General features: G+C 40.2%; 1 protein-coding gene across 1 annotated transcript in view; it reads right to left on the bottom strand.

Moving 5' to 3' along the window:
* The window catches only part of EIF2AK4 (eukaryotic translation initiation factor 2 alpha kinase 4), a 122,335-nt gene that overhangs the window by 65,392 nt on the left and 36,887 nt on the right, over positions 1-20,056 (bottom strand). The window contains exons 7-8 of the mRNA XM_021718487.1: positions 17,457-17,593; positions 1,363-1,478 (exon numbers count right to left, since the gene is read on the bottom strand). Coding sequence (XP_021574162.1) covers positions 1,363-1,478; positions 17,457-17,593 — 253 coding nt within the window. The remainder of the gene's footprint in view (positions 1-1,362; positions 1,479-17,456; positions 17,594-20,056) is intronic.

The raw sequence follows: 20,056 nt of genomic DNA, 5'->3' as shown, positions 1-20,056 counted from the left end.
CTAAAGAAAGCAAACTCAATTTAAATATTCTGGCTACCTGTTAAGTGTTGGTAAAAATATTAATGTGATTTAAAATTAATTGTCAAATTCACTGTGTGTATGTGTGATCCCTACATCAATTAGTGATTTTATCTGTATGGCTGAGAAAAAGTGATGTATGCTTAGAGTGAAGAAGTAGACACCAAAAACCTAATTTGAATATGAGCAATTCAAGTTCTGAATTGTGGAACCAGCTTCATTTCAAATAGCCATCACTAGACAAAACTGCTAAAAAAAGACATGTAGAAAATAAGGTGGTTTTCCTGGTCAGGTGTAGCAGGCCAAGCAGGAAAATGTCAAGAAGATGGATATAAACTTAAGAAAATGAAATCTGGTCAATAAAGATCACACGCACAGCCGGGCTCGGTGGCTCAGCCTGTAATCCCGCGCCTTTGGGAGGCTGAGGTGAGTGGATTGCCTGAGCCTGCGGGTTCGAGACCCACCTGGGCAGCAAGACCTCATCTCTACAATAAATCAAAAAATCAGCTGGGCGTGGTAGCGCATGCCTGTAATTCCGGCTACTCAGAAGGCTGAGGCGGAAGGATCGCCGGAGCCCAGAGGGTCGAGGCTGCGGTGGCCGGGAGCGGCCACTGCACTCCAGTCTGGGCGACAGAGTGAGACTCCAACTCAAAAAAAAAAAATCACACGCACTAGAATTTACTTTGTTACACATATTTTAGCAGCATTAGATGAACATGATGCAAAATTCCACTCTCTGATAATATTTAACTATTTTTTGTTTTAAAAAGTCTGAATAATTATAATGATGACAAATTTAAAATGATCTTTTTTTTTTTTTTGAGATGGAGTCTCACTTTGTCACCCAGACTGGAGTGCAGTGGTCGCTCCCGGCCACTGCAGCCTCGACCTGCTGGTCTCCGACGATCCTTCTGCCTCAGCCTTCCAAGTAACTGGAACTACAGGTGCACGCTACCACATTCGGCTAATTTTTTTGATTTATTGTAGAGATGAGGTCTCACCAAGTTGCCCAGGAGGGTCTCAAACCCGTGGGTTCAGGCAATCCACTCACTTCAGCCTCCCAAAGCACGGGATGAGGCTGAGCCACCGAGCCCTGCTTAAAATGATCTTTATGCTAATAATATTTCCAAGAGCAAAGGTTTTTATTTTCATCCTACATTAGAGGAAGCCTGAATGACTTCTCATTCCAGTCATTAGGAAAGTGAGCCAGAATGACTGATTACTGCTTGATAGTTTTCCTTGGACTATGATAGTCTAAATGACACAGTATCATTTCTGTCTCATTCCTTTGTGATTAACTTTTGTTATTACCATAATTTAAATGAATTTTTCTAGTTTACTCACCAATAAGTTTCCCTTTGTGCACCGTGAGCTGATCAGGACTTCCCCTATAGAAGAACAGCATTTCACAAGAGCCAGGAGAATCTTCACTATTACATGTAGAATACTGACGTTCTCGCCTTAAAAATAAATTAGAACAATGATTTTTTTTCTTTAATTCAAGATTATCATAGGAAATTTTTGCCTTGCTCCTCCATTTTCTCCTGTTTATATAGTCTATTCACAGTTGAACCTCTCTCTATTTGGAATCAAATTGAAGGTGCTCATGGGAAAGCGAGTCAATTCCCCACTTCCAACTGTCACCTTCTCCACAAACCCCTAACTCTAGGTCTATGCTGCCCAATATGGTAGCTATGAGCCACCTGTGGCTATTACAATTAAATTACGTTCTACTGCTCAGCAGTGATTTAGATCAATCCCACATTTATCCCATATCTCTTCATTCCCATGCACGTGCACATCCGGAAAAAGTGGAAAACATGAAGGTGTGGAGCCACCACAAATTGTTGGTTTCCAGTTTGGCCCGTAACCACTGAGTGCTCATTTTCTCTCACTTGTTTTTGATATATACTCCCATGATGACTTCTCCAAAATACTCAAAACTCAATCTCTCCTCTCTTGTTTTTTTTCTACTTTTTTTTTCTGAGTGGGGCACAATAGTTGGGAAGCTAGTTTATAATGTAACAATAATAGACTGGGGAAGAGGGCTACAGGGAAGAAGCAAGGGAGAGAGAGAGCCAGGATTGAACACTTCAATTCAAACAAAGGATTGAACAAAGAAACACTCTGATGGCGTACATGAACAGATCTCTAAAGAAATCACCCTCTCACTCACACCATGATTTTGACTTTGACTTTCACTGAGAACATGAGGCAATGAAGAGTGAGGTTCACAATTTCTATTGTTCCACTTGTAAAGTTACTTGACATTGGTACCATTCTTTCTTTTGGGGTGACTCTGAGGAAGGACAGCTACCCTATCCTCAGTCCCATTCCCTAGAGAGGTCCCTGGGTTCTTGGTCCATAAGTCAGTCCCTCTCTCCTGTATGTTTAATCAGCTTCTCTCTATTGGCTCCTTCTCCTCAGCCTATAAATCTCTCCCCAGCCCCTCAACTCCCTCCCTCAATTCTCTCTTGTTCCTCACATTCACACTTCTACACTTGCTGGCTTCACTTCTGCACCTTCTACCTACTCCTCATTCCATATCACTGTCAATAAAACCACCACTTCCCTTCCACCCACTCTCAACCTGATTTTTTCCTCTTGGTTCTTTGATTTTGGTTAGTGGCACAATCATCCATTCTGTTTCGCTCCTCAGAAACTTGTGAATCTCCTCAGGCTCCTAGATCTCCTGCGTCTAATTGAGCCCCAAGTACTATCTTCTGCTTTCTATTTTTCCTGCCCTGTTCAGGTCATCTCCAACTTTTTCCTGGACACATTCCATACTACCTTCATTACCCAGTCTCTGCTTCTAATCCTATACATCTTCCCCTTTGCCAAATCCACCTGACATTGGTGACAAGATTATCTACTATAATATGGGTCTCTTATACCACACATGCCTACATATTCTAAACACTAGGGAATAAATACATTGTAGTTCTGTTTGAATTTCTACTTCTAAAGTTATATGTGCAACCAGGGGCACACGAGATTTATGGAGAATAGGATAAAAACAAAGGTACAAAATGATATGCTAGACATACTAACATAAATTATGCAGAAGCACCTCTCCATCAGCTCTGGCCCTTCAAGAGATGGTGTAACAGTCATTTTAGTCTGGGCCACCTTAATGTTTCTTTAGTTGACAGAGTATAAATGCTTGGTTTTAAGGTTTTTAGAGTGTGAACCACCCCATTATGACTCATAAGTACAAACACAGTGAGAGTGTTACGAGTGCTATAAGACAAGGTATAACTAGGATTGAAGGAAAAGTAGAGATAATTTTAAAAGTGAAAGTGTCAAGAAAATGACAAATGTGGTACATGCCACATGAGACAGAATGATAGCAGGAACAATTCTGAAGGATAGAAAGTAAATCACACAGAGTTTAAAGAAAAGGAATACACAGACAAACCCAATGTCATCAGTGTCTATTGTTTTCATTGAAAAGATATGCGTGCATGTATTGGGTGCTCATACTATCTACTTGGGACTTATCAAGAACTAGGTCTTGAACCACCTTTTGGAACCTAATCTATTCAAAAGTAAAACAGCTTCTAAACTCCAGCAGAAATAGCCATCCCTATGCAAACAAACAGTGTTTAGAAGCAATGACTGGCCTCATTGCCAATGGTCTATCTTAGATTATGGAATGTTTGGGGGGCTGTGATATTATTAGAAAAATCACTCAGTTTTGCCAAGTAGGTGTGGCAGTACCCAACCTTCTAAGGACAAAGGGTACTTCAGATGATATTGCCAAATAATACCAACTAAGTCTTGTAAAGGACAGAGACTTAAACATCATTTAATTTTAAAAGATTATGTTAGGTACTAGAATTTTGATAACTGAAAAAAAGATGATTTTTTTTAAAAAAAGCCCAATGGTAAGAAGAGAGGTGGCAATTTGTCAAGTGGGGACTTAAGAATTGGGCTACCATCCAAAAAACTGTTCCTCCATCGTGATCAACAGTGAATGGGATGGGTTGGAGAAAGAGGATCTCACATGAGACATATGGGGGCTAGGATAGTCTTACCCTCCTGCCTAATTCACCAAGATATCACAGAAGACTATCTCTTGATACTTCAATTTGAAACTTGGGGAAGCTTTGTGGAAACAAAGTCAGTAAGAATTCCTGACATTGTTTAATTTGAGATAAACTAGTCTATGCTTCTGTGGAATCATCTAGAGAAACAATGAACAACAGAGGAACACATTTGGTGTATCAAGGATCCCCTCCCCTCTACACACATCCCTTATACTTCAGTGGTTCCCCAGCTCTGTGGGGAGTTAAGGGAATCCCAAGTCTAATACTCTTTTTTTTTTTGAGTAGGAGTCTTACTCTGTCACCCAGCCTAGAGCCTAGAGTGCAGTGGTACACTCATGAACACCCCAGCGCCGACCTGCTGGGTTCAGGCAATCCTTCTACCTCAGCCTTCCAAGAAGCCGAAACTACAGGTATGCACCACCATGCCCAGCTAAGTTTTTGAATTATTGTAGAGATGAGGTCTCGCCAAGTTGCCCAGGCTGGTCTCGAACTCGTGGGCTCAGGCAATCCTCTCATCTCGGCCTCCCAAAGTGCTGGAATTAAAGGCATGAGACACCAGCCCAGCCTAAGATTGTGTGTATACTTCACAAAAAGCAACTTGATAATGAATTGTATACGCCAAAATGGTTTCTTTTATATTACTTGATTTAAAAAAAAAATCCTTCAGGGGAGTGGGACTTGAGGGACACAAAAAATAATGTTCTTCCACAAAGGCAAAGTCTCATCAGTGAAAAGCTGGGCTAGTAGGCCAGTCCCTTGACTATAAAGCCTCTAAGCTCTTTTCAGTGTTTTTTCTTTTCTCTCTCTCTGGTTTTAAGCAGTGGAACCTTTTGTTAAACACAACCTCAGTAGTGTTTTGTTTTTTTTTTAATACCCCACAGATCAAGAAAAGCAGAGTTGCTCTGGTTAAAGAAGCAGCAGACCCTACAAACGCCAGAAACGCAGTGTTTCCCTTTCCTGTTGTCATCTTTCCTCCCTTCCTCCATCAGATGTTTACTGAACACCTATACTCTGTGTCCACTGGGTACTGTTCCAGGCAGTGAGGAAAACAGATTAGGTCTTTGCTCTCTCAGACTTTACATTCAAAAGCAAACAAATGAATAACTTGTTTCTGCTGGGGTAGTGCTATGTCAAACAATAAAACAGGGACTTGGATAACAAGTGACAAAACAGGAGGGAGTGGGGTAGCAAGAGGCTCTAAGGCGTCTCTGAGGAGGTTGCTTTTGAGGGGAAAACAGAGAGAATAAGGAGCAGCCAGTGCAGTCCAGGCAGTGATCAGCAGAGCCCCAAGATGGGAAGGAGCTTGGTGTGCATGAAGGATCGGTGCGGTGAAGGAGACGGGAAGAGTGGTGAGAGAAGAGATGTGAAAGCCACACCTCCACTGTCATTTCCAGCCATCCCTTCTCCACTTGTAGCCAGGAAGAACTTTATTCAATGTGAAGCGGATAGTATCACATTTCTTTTTTTGTCTGTTTTGTTTTTGGTGCACCGTTACTGGAGGTACTGCAATGCCAGGTCAATGAGTGGGGTGGTTGGAGTAAGCTCCTATTCCAACTTCCTGCTCCAAAAATCCATTTAACATATTGACCTCGGATAGAGGATGTATCAGATATTAAACTGATAAGAACAGATACTACACTTGATCTTAGCCAAAAGGCTGAGAAGCAATAGTATCACATTGCTATTTAAAACCTTCAAAGCTTCTCATTGCCTCTGATCCCCTGACCCAGCCAATAAAGTCCTTTCCAACTTCCCCTCGCACCCCTGCCTTCCTGAACTCCTCTCCCATGCCCACTAACTCTAGTAGCACCATCCCATTTGACAAGTTTGGCGCACAACAAGCCCAGGCCGGCCTTGGATCACTCACATCAGCTTTTCTCTGTGTTGAGATGCTCTCTGTACGATCTTTGCATAGCTGGTTCCTTCTTGTCACCCAGATACAGTATTCCCCAACCTAAAGTCATTCCAGCTACAACCCTTTTATTTTTTTTCCCTCCAAACACCCAATTTAAAGTAGCTACCCAGTCTCTCTTCAATAGAGCCTGTTTAAACCCTTGTACAGCACTAACCTCTGCCTGACATTGCCTTGATTATTTGTGGGTGGTCACCTCCAAGTGGAATACTAGCTCTATGAAAGCAAAGGCCTTCTTCATCTTGTCCATTGAAACCCCAGGACTCAGAACAGTCCTTGGCACATAATAAGTGCTTAGTAAGTATCTGTTAAATGGATGAGTGAATCATGATTCTAGATTGTATTGCTTTTAGTCACAATCAATTCTATCAAATTCTGCCTCCTAACAATACTGATGGCAAGGTCATCTCTACTGCCTGTATTTACTAACAGACAGAATAAAATGGAGAATTTTGCTTATTTCCTTTGACCTCTTAACCCATAAAAACCAATGAACAGCAAAGAAAGAACAAGAATCAAGAGTATACCATAGGTAATTGGTGGGTCAAGGACTTTTTATTTCTTATTCAAAGAGGAATGTAAATAAATTTCAAAAAAGAGTCATTCTTTCCCAGTGAGTAGCCAACACAGTTTGTGCCAGTGCAGAGTTCCATGCAGGCATAGATTGAGCATCCCAAATCTGAAAATCTGAAATGTGAAATGCTTCAAAATTCAAAACTTTTTGAGTGCTAACATGAAGCTCAAAGGAAATGCTCATTAGAGGTTTTTGGATTTTGAACTTTCAAATTTGGTAGGTTCAACTGGTAAGTATAATGAAAATATTACAAAATTAAAGAATTCAAAATCTGAAACACTAGTCCCAAGCATTTTGGTTAAGGAATATTCAACCTGGATGCGCAAGAAACTTGGCAAACAATAGATGAAATAGATGACAACTATTTATTTTCATCTTCCTTCTTGGATGCTCCTGGAAGAATGTTGTTCTAATCAAGATATACAAATGCCATTCTACAGGCATTCCATAAAGAGCTGTTTTTACCCATGACAAAGGGAGAGAGAACTTCCTGTCCATGCTTGAATAAACTTGCTATCTTTATCTCAAAAACAAGTCTAATTTTGGACCCATTGTTTATAGTTAGCCATAAAAAGGGAATGTTTAAACTTAAAAAAACGTTTTCCATACATCTCAAAAGATGTATTCATATACCATTGATTTAATTCAGCTGTTTGTACTACAATAAAAACTTATCAGATATTTCCAAGTGAAATTCTCTGACAACTTCAAACTCTACTAACTGTTGAAAGTTCAGATGAAAACATAATTTAAGGTAGGAAGTTATCATCTAAATCTTAAAAAAGGAACTGTTACGAGAAACAATGTTTAAAAAAATTCAGTTTGGCCGGGCTCGGTGGCTCAGCCTGTAATCCCGCGCTTTGGGAGGCCGAGGTGAGTGGATTGCCTGAGCCTGTGGGTTCAAGACCCGCCTGGGCAACTTGGCGAGACCTCATCTCTACAATAAATAAAAAATTAGCCAGGCGTGGTAGCATGAGCCTGTAGTTCCAGCTACTTTGAAGACTGAGGTGAAAGGATCGCCGGAGCCCAGCAAGTCGAGGCTATGGTGGCTGGGTAGCGTGCCACCGCCCTCCAGCCTGGGCGACAGAGTGAGACTCCAACTCAAAAAAAAAAAAAAAATTCAGTTCACCCTAATAGACAATAAACATAAATATAAAAATGGTTTCTGAGTTGTTTTTTTTTTTAAGTAGATAATTAGGGAGCCGATTCCTCCTAATAAACAAACTATAACTCAAAAGTTTATATATATATCTTTAGTTTGGTACCTAAAGTGTTTCTTCTCATAGAAGCAGAGCGTTGGTTTTAAGTGCTAGTTAGAGTGTCATAAGAGACAGTTTAAACATATGAGGAAGCTGAAGTATTTATACTATTTAATAACCCACCCACTCATAAATAGTTTTTGGACTAAAATTCCTTTCTAGCCTATAGCAGCTGCAATAAATAGATATGGAAGTCACAATTATTTAGAGAAAAAGGATGTGGAGAAAGAAGTAGTATCTTTCAAGTGACCTCCGGTGACAGGAGCAACCCAGGAGTCCACCTCAGCAGCAGTAGGGAGAGAAACCCTGGCAGCCAACAGGGGCACCCATTCTTAGGTAACAGATGTCCCTATCTGTGCTCATTTTGGAGTGTTCCCACTTCTGTGGTGGAATCTAAGATAGAGACCAAAATACTAGAGGATGTTAATTCAGATGGAAGACAATTTTTAAAATCCCCTACTGTATAGTTAGGTCATTAAAAATCAAATCGGGTTGGGAGCAGTGGCTCATGCAATAGCACTTTGGGAGGCCAAGGCAAGAGGACTACTTGAGCCCAGGAGTTCAAGACCGGTCTAGGCAACATAACCAGACCTCATCTCTAAAATAAATAAATAAATAAATAAATAATCTGGCATGGTGGTGCATGCCTGTAGTCCCAGCTACCCGGGAGGCTGAGGCGGAGGGATCAGCTGAGCCTAAGAGGTCAAGGCTGCAGTGAGCCAGGATCATGCCACTTCATTCCAGCCTGGGCAACATCGTGAGACCCCAACTCAAAAAAAAAAAAAAATCAGGTTGTGTTGTGACATAAGCTGTTATAAAGGAGAATGAACTATAAAGCTGGTTTCATTAAAGATACTTGGTAGAGAAGGGTCATGATCTCTTCTGACACAAGGCAGTTAGAGTGTTTCTCCTACATAGTAAACCAAGACAGAGAATGTTTCCCTAGCATCCAGAGAGGAACAGATCCAGCACCATGCTCCTATGAATCTCCAAAGGCATGATAATAGCCACTTAGAGCAAAGAAGAAGAAAAATATCCACCAACCTCGGCTGGAACTGGCCGAACTCTTGCCTGCAACACCACAGTCCATCACAGTCTCTGGCCAGACATAGTGGGGAAAGTGAATAAAGGGAATTTAGGAGTTCTGCTCTGACCCACAGCCAAGCTCTGCCATGGGGTGCTGCAGAAAAAAAAGCCTTGAGCAGCACCAGCTGCCATTTCCCAGGAATTTAACTCTTGCAGGGTGGACGACTGCTTTCTAGCCAGCATGGGAGAGAATGGGCCCCAAGGGCAAACTCTACAGCTGCACACAGTTCCTGACTGGGAACACCTGAGGCCCTGAGGCCGGTTGCACCTTGACATTCAGATAGCAGATTGCCTAAGGCCAAGGCAGGAGCTGGGTGGGATGTGTTGCCACAGAAACCTCTTACTCCCCTTGTGAACTCTTCTGTGCCTGCACTGTACGACAGTTTTATCCCAGTGTGCTGGGACAATACTGTACAACAGTGTTATCCCAGTGGCCTGGGAATTCCTCCTAACCCCCACTGGGTTATCTAAGAGTATACACTTTTCCTGCGTTCTCCCTGAAGGCTCAAAACAGACAGAGAACTTGGAAAATGCCCTGAGCCCTACTCTTGGTGCTAGGCTGGCTCAGCACATCCTTGAAGCAACACTCACCAAGAAGAAACCCTATAGCCTCCATTGCAGCTGGCTTTCTTACACTAGCATCTCTTCCTGGCCAGAGGCCAACAGTACAGTCCACCAAATCAGGTATAATACCTCAGCTCCGGGGAAGGCCTGATCCCAAACGTCAGCTAACAACACTTTCCAAGCCACTTCGGCCACTCAGGATGCTGTGAGCCAGTGTAGGTATACAGCACAGCTAGTAATCGAGAAACTTACCACACCAAGGCTATATATAACCAAGGGGACCCTGCAGTGCCTACATCAGCCCCTGCCAACCTCAGATAAGAAGAAATCATCTGCCCAAATGAGACGAAACCAGAAAAATAATTGTGACAATATGAAAAAAAGAGTTCTCCAGCACCCCCAAAAGACCACACCAACTCTTCAGCAATAAACCCTAACCAAAATGTAATTATTGAAATTCCAGACATGAAATTCAAAAGGTTGATTATAAAATTGATTAGTGAACTTCAGGATAAAATTGAAAACCAACATAAAGAAATTTAAAAAACTAACAGGACATGAATGAAAACTTCTTCTAAGAGATAGAAAACTTACCAAAACAAAAAACAAAACAAACAAACAAAAACACCAAGCTCAAATTATGGAAATGAAAGAAGCATCTAGGGAAGTACAAAATGCAGTGGGACATTTTAACAGTAGACTAAAACAAGCAGAAAAAAGGATCTCAGAAACTGAAGACAAAGCTTTAGAATTAACCAAATCACACAACAATAAAGAAAAATAAATAAATAAATAAGAGACTGAAACAAGGTCTCCAAGAAATGTGGAATGTAAAATGTCCAAACCTAAGAATCATAGGTGTTCCTGAGGAAGAAGAGAAAGCAACAGGTTTGGAAAACCTAATTGAAGCAATAATGGAGGAAAAAACTTCCCTGGGTCAGAGATCTAAACATCCAGATATAAGACGCCCAAAGAATCCTCAGAAGATTCATTGAAAAAAAGGTCACCCCCAAGACATATAATCATCCAGCTATGCAAAGTTAATGTGAAGGAAAGAATTTTTAGAGAAGTAAGACAAAAGTATTAAATAACATACAAAGGTAAATCTATCAGACTAATAGCAGACTTCTCAGAAGAAACTCTAAAAGCCACTAGGGATTGGAGCCCATCTTCAGTCTCCTCAAATAGAATAACTATCAGCCAAGGATTCTGTATCCTGAAAAACGAACCTTTGTACTTGGATGACCCCTCTGAGGGGTCATTGTAGATATAGCAAACCACTTAGATGTCTTCTCTCAGGAGGCATAAAAAGATTGCTGGTGATTATATTAAGACAAACTTATGTCAGTGCAACTCTTTCAATACTGTATGTCTCATTGAAGTTTTCCATTCAATTGCATGAAAAAGCAAATAACGAGATGGAATACACTACTGAGATATGACTGATCAGTTGAGAAGTGGTTTTCAGGAATCATGAGTGTGTTCTTCCACATCTTCTTCGAACAGACTGGATAATAAATTAAATATTATTAATGTGGGAGGAAGAACATGAGACTGAATTGTCTGCTCAAATAGAAAAACTCCAGGTGGAAGATGTCAAACAAATTATTACTGCACAACATGTATCAGTGACCCTGCAATGCATGTTGGTGATTGTTTCACATATTAGAAAAATATAAGATATACAATTTTGATTTTTTGTTCTTCAATGTCCAAAATTCCATTATAAGCCAAATAATCCTTATTAAACTACTGAATATCATTTTTCACATATTAGAAAAAACAATCCTAAAATTCATATAAAACCAAAAAAGAGCCAGAATAACTAAAACAATCCTAAGCAAAAAGAACAAGGCTAGAGGCATCACATTTCCCGACTTCAAATTACATTACAAGGCTACAGTAACAAAAATAGCATGGTACTGGTATAAGAGCAGACAAATGGACTAATGGAACAGAATAGAGAATCCAGAAGTAAATCCAAATACCTACAATCAACTAATCTTTGACAAAGCAGACAAAAACATATACTGGGGAAAGGATGCTCTATTCAACAAATGGTGCTGACAAAAATGGATAGCTACATGTAGAAAAATGAAGCTTGATCCCTGTCTTTCCCCATATACAAAAATTAACTAAAGATGGATTACAGACTTAAATGTCAGACCTGAAACCATACAAATCCTAGAAGAAAACTTAGGAAAAACTCTTATGGACATTGGCCTAGGCAAAGAATTTATGGATAAAACCCCCAAAAGCAAATGCAGCTAAAATAAATATAATTAAGTGGGAATCAACTAAACTAAAAAGTTTCTGCAGAGCAAAAAATATTCAACAGAGCAAAAAGGCAGTCTAAAGAGTGGGAGAAGATATTTGCAAAGTACCCATCTGACAAAGGACTAATATCCAGAATCTACAAAGAATTCAAACAAATTAGCAAGAAAAAAGCAAATAACCCCATTAAAAAGTGGGCAAATGACATGAACAGACATCTCTCAAAAGAAGATATACAAATGGTCAACAAACATATGAAAAAATTCTCAACATCACTCACTGTCAGGAAAATGCAAATTAAAATCACACTGAAATACTACTTTACACAGTCAGGATTGTCATTATTAAAAATTAAAAAAAAAAGATGCTGGTGCAGATGTGGAGAAAAGAGAACACTTATACATTGTTGGTGGGAGTGTAATTACTACAACATCTATGGAAAGCAGTAGGACAATTACTCAAGAACTAAAAGTAGGCTCTCCATTTGATCTAGTAATCCCACTACCAGGTATCTACCCTAAGGAAGAGAGGTTATTATATAAAAAGACACTTGTGCCCACATGTATATCGCAGCACAATTTACAATTGCAAAGATGTGAAATCAACCTGAATGTCCATCAACCAATCAGTAGATAATGAAAATGTGGTATATATACCATGGAATGCTATGTGGTCACAACAAAGAATGAAATAAATTCATTTGTAGTAACTTGGTAGGAGTCAGAGATCATCATCCTAAGTAAACTGACTCAGAAACAGAAAACCAAACACTGTATGTTCTCACTGATTTGTGGGAGCTAATCGGTCACAAAAATGGAAGTAATAGACACTGGGGACACCAAGAAGGTACACAACGTTCACTGTCTGGGGAATGAACCCCTGAGACCCAATTCCAACCACTATACAATATGTCCATGAAGCGAACATGAAAATGTTCCCCGGAATCTAAAATTTAAAAAAATTAACAAATTTAAAAAAAAGAGCTGAGCTTGGTGGCTCATCCTGTAATCCCGCGCCTTTGGGAGGCTGAAGTGAGTGGATCGCCTGAGCCCGCGGGTTCGAGACCTGCCTGGGCAACTTGCCGAGACCTCATCTCTACAATAAATCAAAAAATCAGCCGGGCGTGGTAGCACATGCCTGTAATTCTGGCTACTCGGAAGGCTGAGGTGGAAGGATCGCTGGAGCCCAGCAGGTTGAGGCTGCGGTAGCTGGGAGCGGCTACTGCACTCCAGTCTGGGCAACAGCGTGAGGCTCAACTCAAAAAAAAAAAAAAAAGATACTTGGAAAGTGTTAAATTAAATTTTTATACTGCTAAGATATAAGATATATAAGCTTTGAAAAAAGTTATTAAGACTATTACCAGGGACTTCCGGCAAGATGGCGATGGGACAAGTTGGACTGTGAGAGTCTCCGCAAAAGTGAATGTCCATAAAGACTCTCTTCATGAGTGGGTGTGTGCTGATGGGTGAGTGAAAGTCTGTCTGAGGGGAGACTCGGGTTCATGCACCCGGCGTTCTCCTCCAGAGGTGACTGCAACCCCCCACCACCCTGAGATTGGAGCTGCCAGCACACAGGATTGTCTGCTGTTCTCAGGGCTCTACTGAGAAACGTCTGCTGAATATTGCTGATCCCTATCACCTGGCACCCAGCCCACACCATCACCTATGACAGTTGAGCAGCTGGAGCCCCAATCTGTGGAGAGAGTAGGCCAAGGAGAGCTGGAGAGGAGTCCCACCACTGGTGAGGAAATGCTGGATGGAACCATTTTCTCTGCCCTGGGACCAGTCAGAGACCTGCATTGCCCCACCCAGCTCCACCCAGCCTTCAACCTGGGACCTAGAGGTTACCTCATCAAACTTGGAGAGACAGATACCCTTCCCCCAGGCACAGACACATCAGATCTGAGTGGGAGATTTGACAACAGTGTTCTCTAAGATAGACCACATCCTTGGCCATAAATCAAGGATAAACAAATTCCATAAGATTGAAATACTCCCATGCACCTTCTCAGACCAGAGTGGAATAAAAATAAATATCAATACCAACAAAATTCCTCCAAAACCCACAAAGACATGGATTCTAACAGCATGATGCTAAACAACTCCTGGGTCAACATGGAAATCAAAACAGAGATTAAAAGATACCTGGAAACAAATGAAAACAAAAAAACATCTTACCAAAACCCCTGGCATGCCATGAAAACAGTACTAACAGGGGAATTCATATCTCTATGAACCCACATGAAGAAAATGGAAAGATCATAAGTTAATAGCCTAACAAATCACCAAAGGAAGCTGGAAGAGCAAGACTACCAAAACCCTAACTTCAGCAGAAGAATCCAGATCACCAAAATAAAAACCCAAATTCAGGACATAAAAGACAAAAAGATAATACAAAAAAAAAAAAAAAAAAAAATCAATGAAACAAAAAACCGGTTCTTTGCCAGGATAAACAAGATTGATGGACCCCAAGCTAGACTGACCAAGAAAAAGAGAGAAAAAGCCCAAATAAACACAATTAGAAATGCAAAAAAATAAATTCACAACTGACCCCAAAGAAATACAAAAGATTATCAGAGACAACTATGTTCACTTGTATGGAAACAAACCTGAAAACCTAAAGGAAATAGAGGACTTTCTGACATCACACAACCTCCCCAGGTTGAAACAAGAAGAAATCGGGACCCTAAATAGACCAATAACAATCCAGGAAATTGACTATGTCATAAGAAAACTACCTACAAAAAAAAAAAAAAGCCCTGGACCAGATGGTTTTCTAGCAGAATTCTACAAAACGTACAAGGAGGAGCTGATACCAATCCTATTGAAAGTATTCCAAGCAATTGAGAAAGATGGAACTCTCCACAAATCATTTTATGAAGTTAACATCACATTGATACCCAAACCAGGTAACAATCCAACAAAGAAAGAGAACTACAGGCCAATATCCTTGATGAACACAGATGCTAAAATTCTCAACAAGATCCTAGCAAACCAGATCAAACAACACATCTCAAAAATCATCCACCATGACCAAGTAAGTGTACTGCAGGTTCAACATTTGCAAGACCATAAATGCAATTAAATACATCGACAGATGTAAAAACAAAAACCACTTGATTATATCATTAGATGTGGAAAAAGTTTTTGATAAAATCCAGCACCCCTTCTTGATAAAAACCTTCAAACATCTGGGCATGAATGGAACATACCTCAAAATAGTAAAAGTCATCTATGAGAAATGCACAGCCAGCATACTGCTAAACAGACAGAAATTGAAACCATTTCCCCTAAAAACTGGAACAAGACAAGGATGCCCACACTCACCCCTCCTTTTCAACATAGTTTTAGAAGTCTTAGCTTGAGCAATCAGTCAAGAAAAGGAGATCAGGGGTATCCAAATAGGAAACAAACAAATCAGGTTGTCCTTCTTTGCAGACAACATGATTCTATACCTTGAAAACCCAAGGGAATCTGTCAAAAACCTCCTTGCACTGATGAAGGACTTTGACAAAGTGTCAGGGTATAAAATCAATGTGCAAAAGACAGTCACATTTCTATACACCAACCTTAAACAAACAGAAACCCAAATAAAAAGTACAATCTCATTCACAAAAGTCACAAAAAAAATGAAGTGCCTTGGCATCTTCCTAACCAGAGAAGTCAAAGACCTTTACAATGAAAACTACAAAACACTGCTCAAAGAAATCAAAGATGACAAACAAATGGAAGAATATTCCATGGTCATGGATTGGACGAATCAACATTGTTAAGATGTCCATCACACCCAAGGCAATCTACAGATTTAGTGTAATACCCATTAAATTAACAGCAGCATTCTTCTGAGACCTGGAAACGACAATACAGGAATTTATATGGAAACATAAATGATCTCAAATAGGCAAAACAATCCTCAGTTAAAAAAACAAAGTGAGAGGTATCACACTACCAGACTTCAAACTTTACTATAACACTACAATAATCAAAACAGCCTGGTATTGGTACAAGAACAGGCATATAGACCAATGGAACAGGATAGAGATTCCAGAAGCAAAACCTCAATTTCTTAACCAACTCATCTTTGACAAAGTCTCCCCCAACAACCACTGGGGAGAAAAGAACCTATTCAGTCAATGATGCTGGGAAAACTGGCTGACCACATGCAGAAGATTAAAACAAGACCCCTACCTATCACCATACATAAAAATCAACTCTAAATGGATCAAAGACCTAAATGTAAAACCTCAAACGCTAAGAACTTTAGAAAATGCAGGAGACACCTTTATGGAAATTGGAACTGGCAACCAATTCCTGATCAAAGCCCCAAGTGCCCATGCCATAAGAGATAAGATAGACAAGTGGGACCTTATTAAACTGACAAGCTTCTGCAAAGCCAAAGAAACCATCAAGAGAGCAGAGAAACAGTCCACAGACTGGGAAAAGATAGATGTTTGACAACTGTATGTCTGACAAAGGCCTAACATCTGGGATCTACAAGATCAACTCACATGTGCTGAAAAGAAAAAAATAAACAGCCCCATTACAAAGTGGGCAAAAGATATGAATAGACACTTTTCAAAAGAAGACATATGAGCAGCCAACAGACACATGAAAAAATGCTCAGCCTCACTAGTCATCAAAGAAATGCAAATTAAAATTACACAGAGATACCACCTAACTCCAGTCAGGATGGCCATCATCAATAACTCAAAAAACAACAGCTGCTGGAGAGGATGCAGGGAAAAAGGAACACTTCTACACTGTTGGTGGGAATATACACTAATACAACCTCTGTGGAAAACAGTTTGGCAATTCCAAAGATATAAAAATTGACCTTCCATACAACCCTGCAATTCCCCTACTGGGGATACTGCCCAGAGGAATTCAAATCACTCTATGAAAAAGATGCCCTTGGCTGGGCTCGGTGGCTCAGCCTGTAATTCCGTGCTTTGAGAGGCCGAGGCGAGTGGATTGCCGGCAGGTTCGAGACCCACCTGGGCAACTTGGCGAGACCTCGTCTCTACAATAAATCAAAAAAATTAGCCAGACGTGGTAGTGCATGTCTGTAGTTCCAGCTACTTGGAAAGCTGAGGCGGAAGGATTGCTGGAGCCCAGCAGGTCCAGGCTGCGGTGGCCGGGAGTGGCCACTGCACTCCAGTCTGGGCGACGGAGTGAGACTTCAACTCAAAAAAAAAAAAGGAAAAAGATGTCCTCACACATATGTTTATTGCAGCATTGTTCACAATAGCAAAAACATAGAACCAACCATGCTGCTCAACGAAAGAGGACTGGATAAAAAAAATGTGGTACATATACACAATGGAATATTACACAGCCACAAAGGACAAAATTATAAACTTCACAGCAACCTGGATAGATTTAGAGTCTATAATACTGAGTTATTTATCACAGAAACAAAGAACTGAGTGTCACATGTTCTCACTCATAAGGGGACCTTGAACATTTATCATAATACTATGAGAAAAGGATTGGTAGTAGCGGGAAACTGCAGGGTGTGTGGGGGTGCGGGGAGGCATGATTGGCAGCAGTGGGAATCTGCTGGGGTGGCACACCTCATCAACAAGGTACCTGCATAATGAACATTTGTATACCTAACCATGGATTGTACACCACATCGTTAAAATAAAAAATAAAGAAAAAGACTATTACCTGCAAATTTCATCAAATTTCACTGCAAGATGAGAAATCTCAGGGACTTACCGAGACCTTCCTGAGGAGATTACTCGATGTTTACCATTTCCCACAAAGTCATGTAGCATCGTAGTTGCTCTGTGTCCTGCTGGGTCTTTCTTAGTGGTATGATCTTGGTTTGACAAACTAGCAATTTCCAAACGTTCCTAGAAAAAGAAAAGCAAAATCTATTTTAGATGTAAGTCATAAGTGGAAGACAATCATGGTACATAATTATCAATCCAGTACAGAATACACATTTTATTTAAGCTGACTGGTACAAGTGAAATAAAGTTGAACTCAACTTTTACAAATTTAATGCCCATCTAGTATTCTATGCCACTGAAGGATGAATAGTTAACAATAACATATAATATAGTTTTAAATAGCTAGGAGAATACTGAATGTTCCTAACACAAAGAAATGAAAAATGTTTCAGATTATGGATATGGTAATTGTCCTGAACCATTCACTATATATTGTATGTATCAAAACCTCACTTTATACGCCATGTGTATGTACAATTATCGTCAATTAAAACATTAAAAAAAATTTGATGCCCCAAATATATACTGCTTAAAGAACTGAAGGCCTGAGTAGAGTTTCAAGAGAATATAAATTTTATCAATAAAAATACTTAGAATTTTAGAATATCTGTGAAAATTACGGAGAAGAGCAAGAGGAGATGAACAGAAGCAGGAGGATTCAAAGAAAGAACAGAGTGGCTGACAGGAAGGCAAGTCAGGTGACAGGAGAGCTGGTGGAAACAGTGACACCACCTTGCATTTGTGCAGTTTTATACTTTCACATAGGGCAAGATATTCGTCTGTAGAAATAATTACATGAGACAAAAAGGCACTGTCAGTCCCATTTTATGGGACAAGGAAGATGAATCATGGAGAATGTCACCTGTCAAGGTCACAGACCTAGGCAGTAAAAAAGCCAATGCTGTAAGCCAGGTGCTGCTAACTTGTCCATCAGTGCCTCTTCCCGCTACCACATCATGCCCCTTAAGTTAAATGCCAAACTTCTATAAAAGAGAATGAGAAAAATTCTCTCTGGATTTCTCCAAACATGTATAACTGGTTTTTTGATTGAACTGGACTTGAGAAAAATAAAAGAAAAAGTTCCCTATCCTTCTCCACCACTGCCTTTTAAACTAGTGCTGTTGAGTCACTCTTTTCCATCACTGAAAGAAATTTCAGGCAGATTCATATGGTTCCCATTCACTCTTTGGTATGAACAAATTTAATTTCCCAGTATTAAGAATTCTAGTCTGGGTTAATCATCATAGCTTCAATCTCTTCTCTCCCTCAATTCATTTGATAAATTACTATAATTGTATAAACCTCGTCATCTGCATATAATTTACAACTCTAAATTCTGTCTATTTGGGGAGCCTAAAATATACAATTAATGATTTTTTTAAAGTGTTTAAATTTTTTTTTTTTTGAGTCAGAGTCTCACTCCATTGCCCAGGCTGGAGTGCAGTGGCATACTCATGGCCACCCCAGCATCGACCTGCTGGGCTCCAGTGATCCTTCTGCCTCAGCCTTCTAAGTAGCCAGAACTACAAGCATGCATTACCATGCCCGGCTAAATTTTTGATTTATTGTAGAGACGAGGTCTTGCCAAGGTGCTGGGGCTGGTCTCGAACCAGCGAGCTCAGGCAATCCACTTGCCTCAGCCTCCCAATGTGTTGGGATTACAGGCTGCGCCACCGAGCCCGGTTTAATTTTAAGATTTATTACTAACAGTAATGTGGAAGAAAAAAATATGATCAACGGAAATAAAAACATTTTATGGGGTGCTTGGATTGGCTCACACCGCTACAACCCAGCATTTGGGGAGGCGGAGGCAGTTCAAGACTAGTCTGGACAACATATCGAAACCTCATCTCTACAAAAGAAAAATATAAAAAATCAAAAAGTTAGCTGTGCATGGTGGCACATGCCTGTAGTCCCAGCTACTTGGGAGGCTGAGGTGGAAAGATCTCCCGAGGCCAGGAGGTGAAGGCTGCCATGAGCCATGATTGTCATGATAATGCCATTGCACTCCAGCCTGGGGAACAGAGTGAGACCCCAACTCAAAAAAATAAAAACATCCAGATGGCTTTCCCACAGAATTCTATAAGACATTTAAGGAGGAGCTGATACCAATCCTACTGAAAGTATTCCAGGCGACTGAGAAAGATGGAACTCTCCCCAAATCATTTTACGAAGCTAACATCACATTGATACCCAAGCCAGGTAAAGACCTAACAAAGAAAGAGAACTACAGGCCAATATCTTTGATGAACAGAGATGCTAAAATTCTCAACAAGAACCTAGTAAACCGGATTCAACAACACATCTCAAAAATCATCCATCATGACCAAGTAGGCTTCATCCCTGGGATGCAAGGCTGGTTCGACATTCGTAAAACCATAAATGTAATTAAATACATCAACAGATATCAAAACAAAAACCACATGATTATATCATTAGATGCAGAAAAAGCTTTTGATAAAATCTAGCACCCCTTCTTGATAAAAAATTCTCAAACATCTAGGCATACGGGGAACATACCTCAAAATAGTAAAAGCCATCTACGAGAAACCCACAGCCAGCATACTCATAAATGGACAAAAA

This window comes from Carlito syrichta, unplaced genomic scaffold, assembly GCF_000164805.1.
Source record: "Carlito syrichta isolate Samal-C Ts95f unplaced genomic scaffold, Tarsius_syrichta-2.0.1 Scaffold312225, whole genome shotgun sequence".
NCBI lineage: Eukaryota > Metazoa > Chordata > Mammalia > Primates > Tarsiidae > Carlito > Carlito syrichta.
Note: the sequence above shows the minus strand (reverse complement) of the source record. Positions and strands in the feature narration are given on the sequence as shown.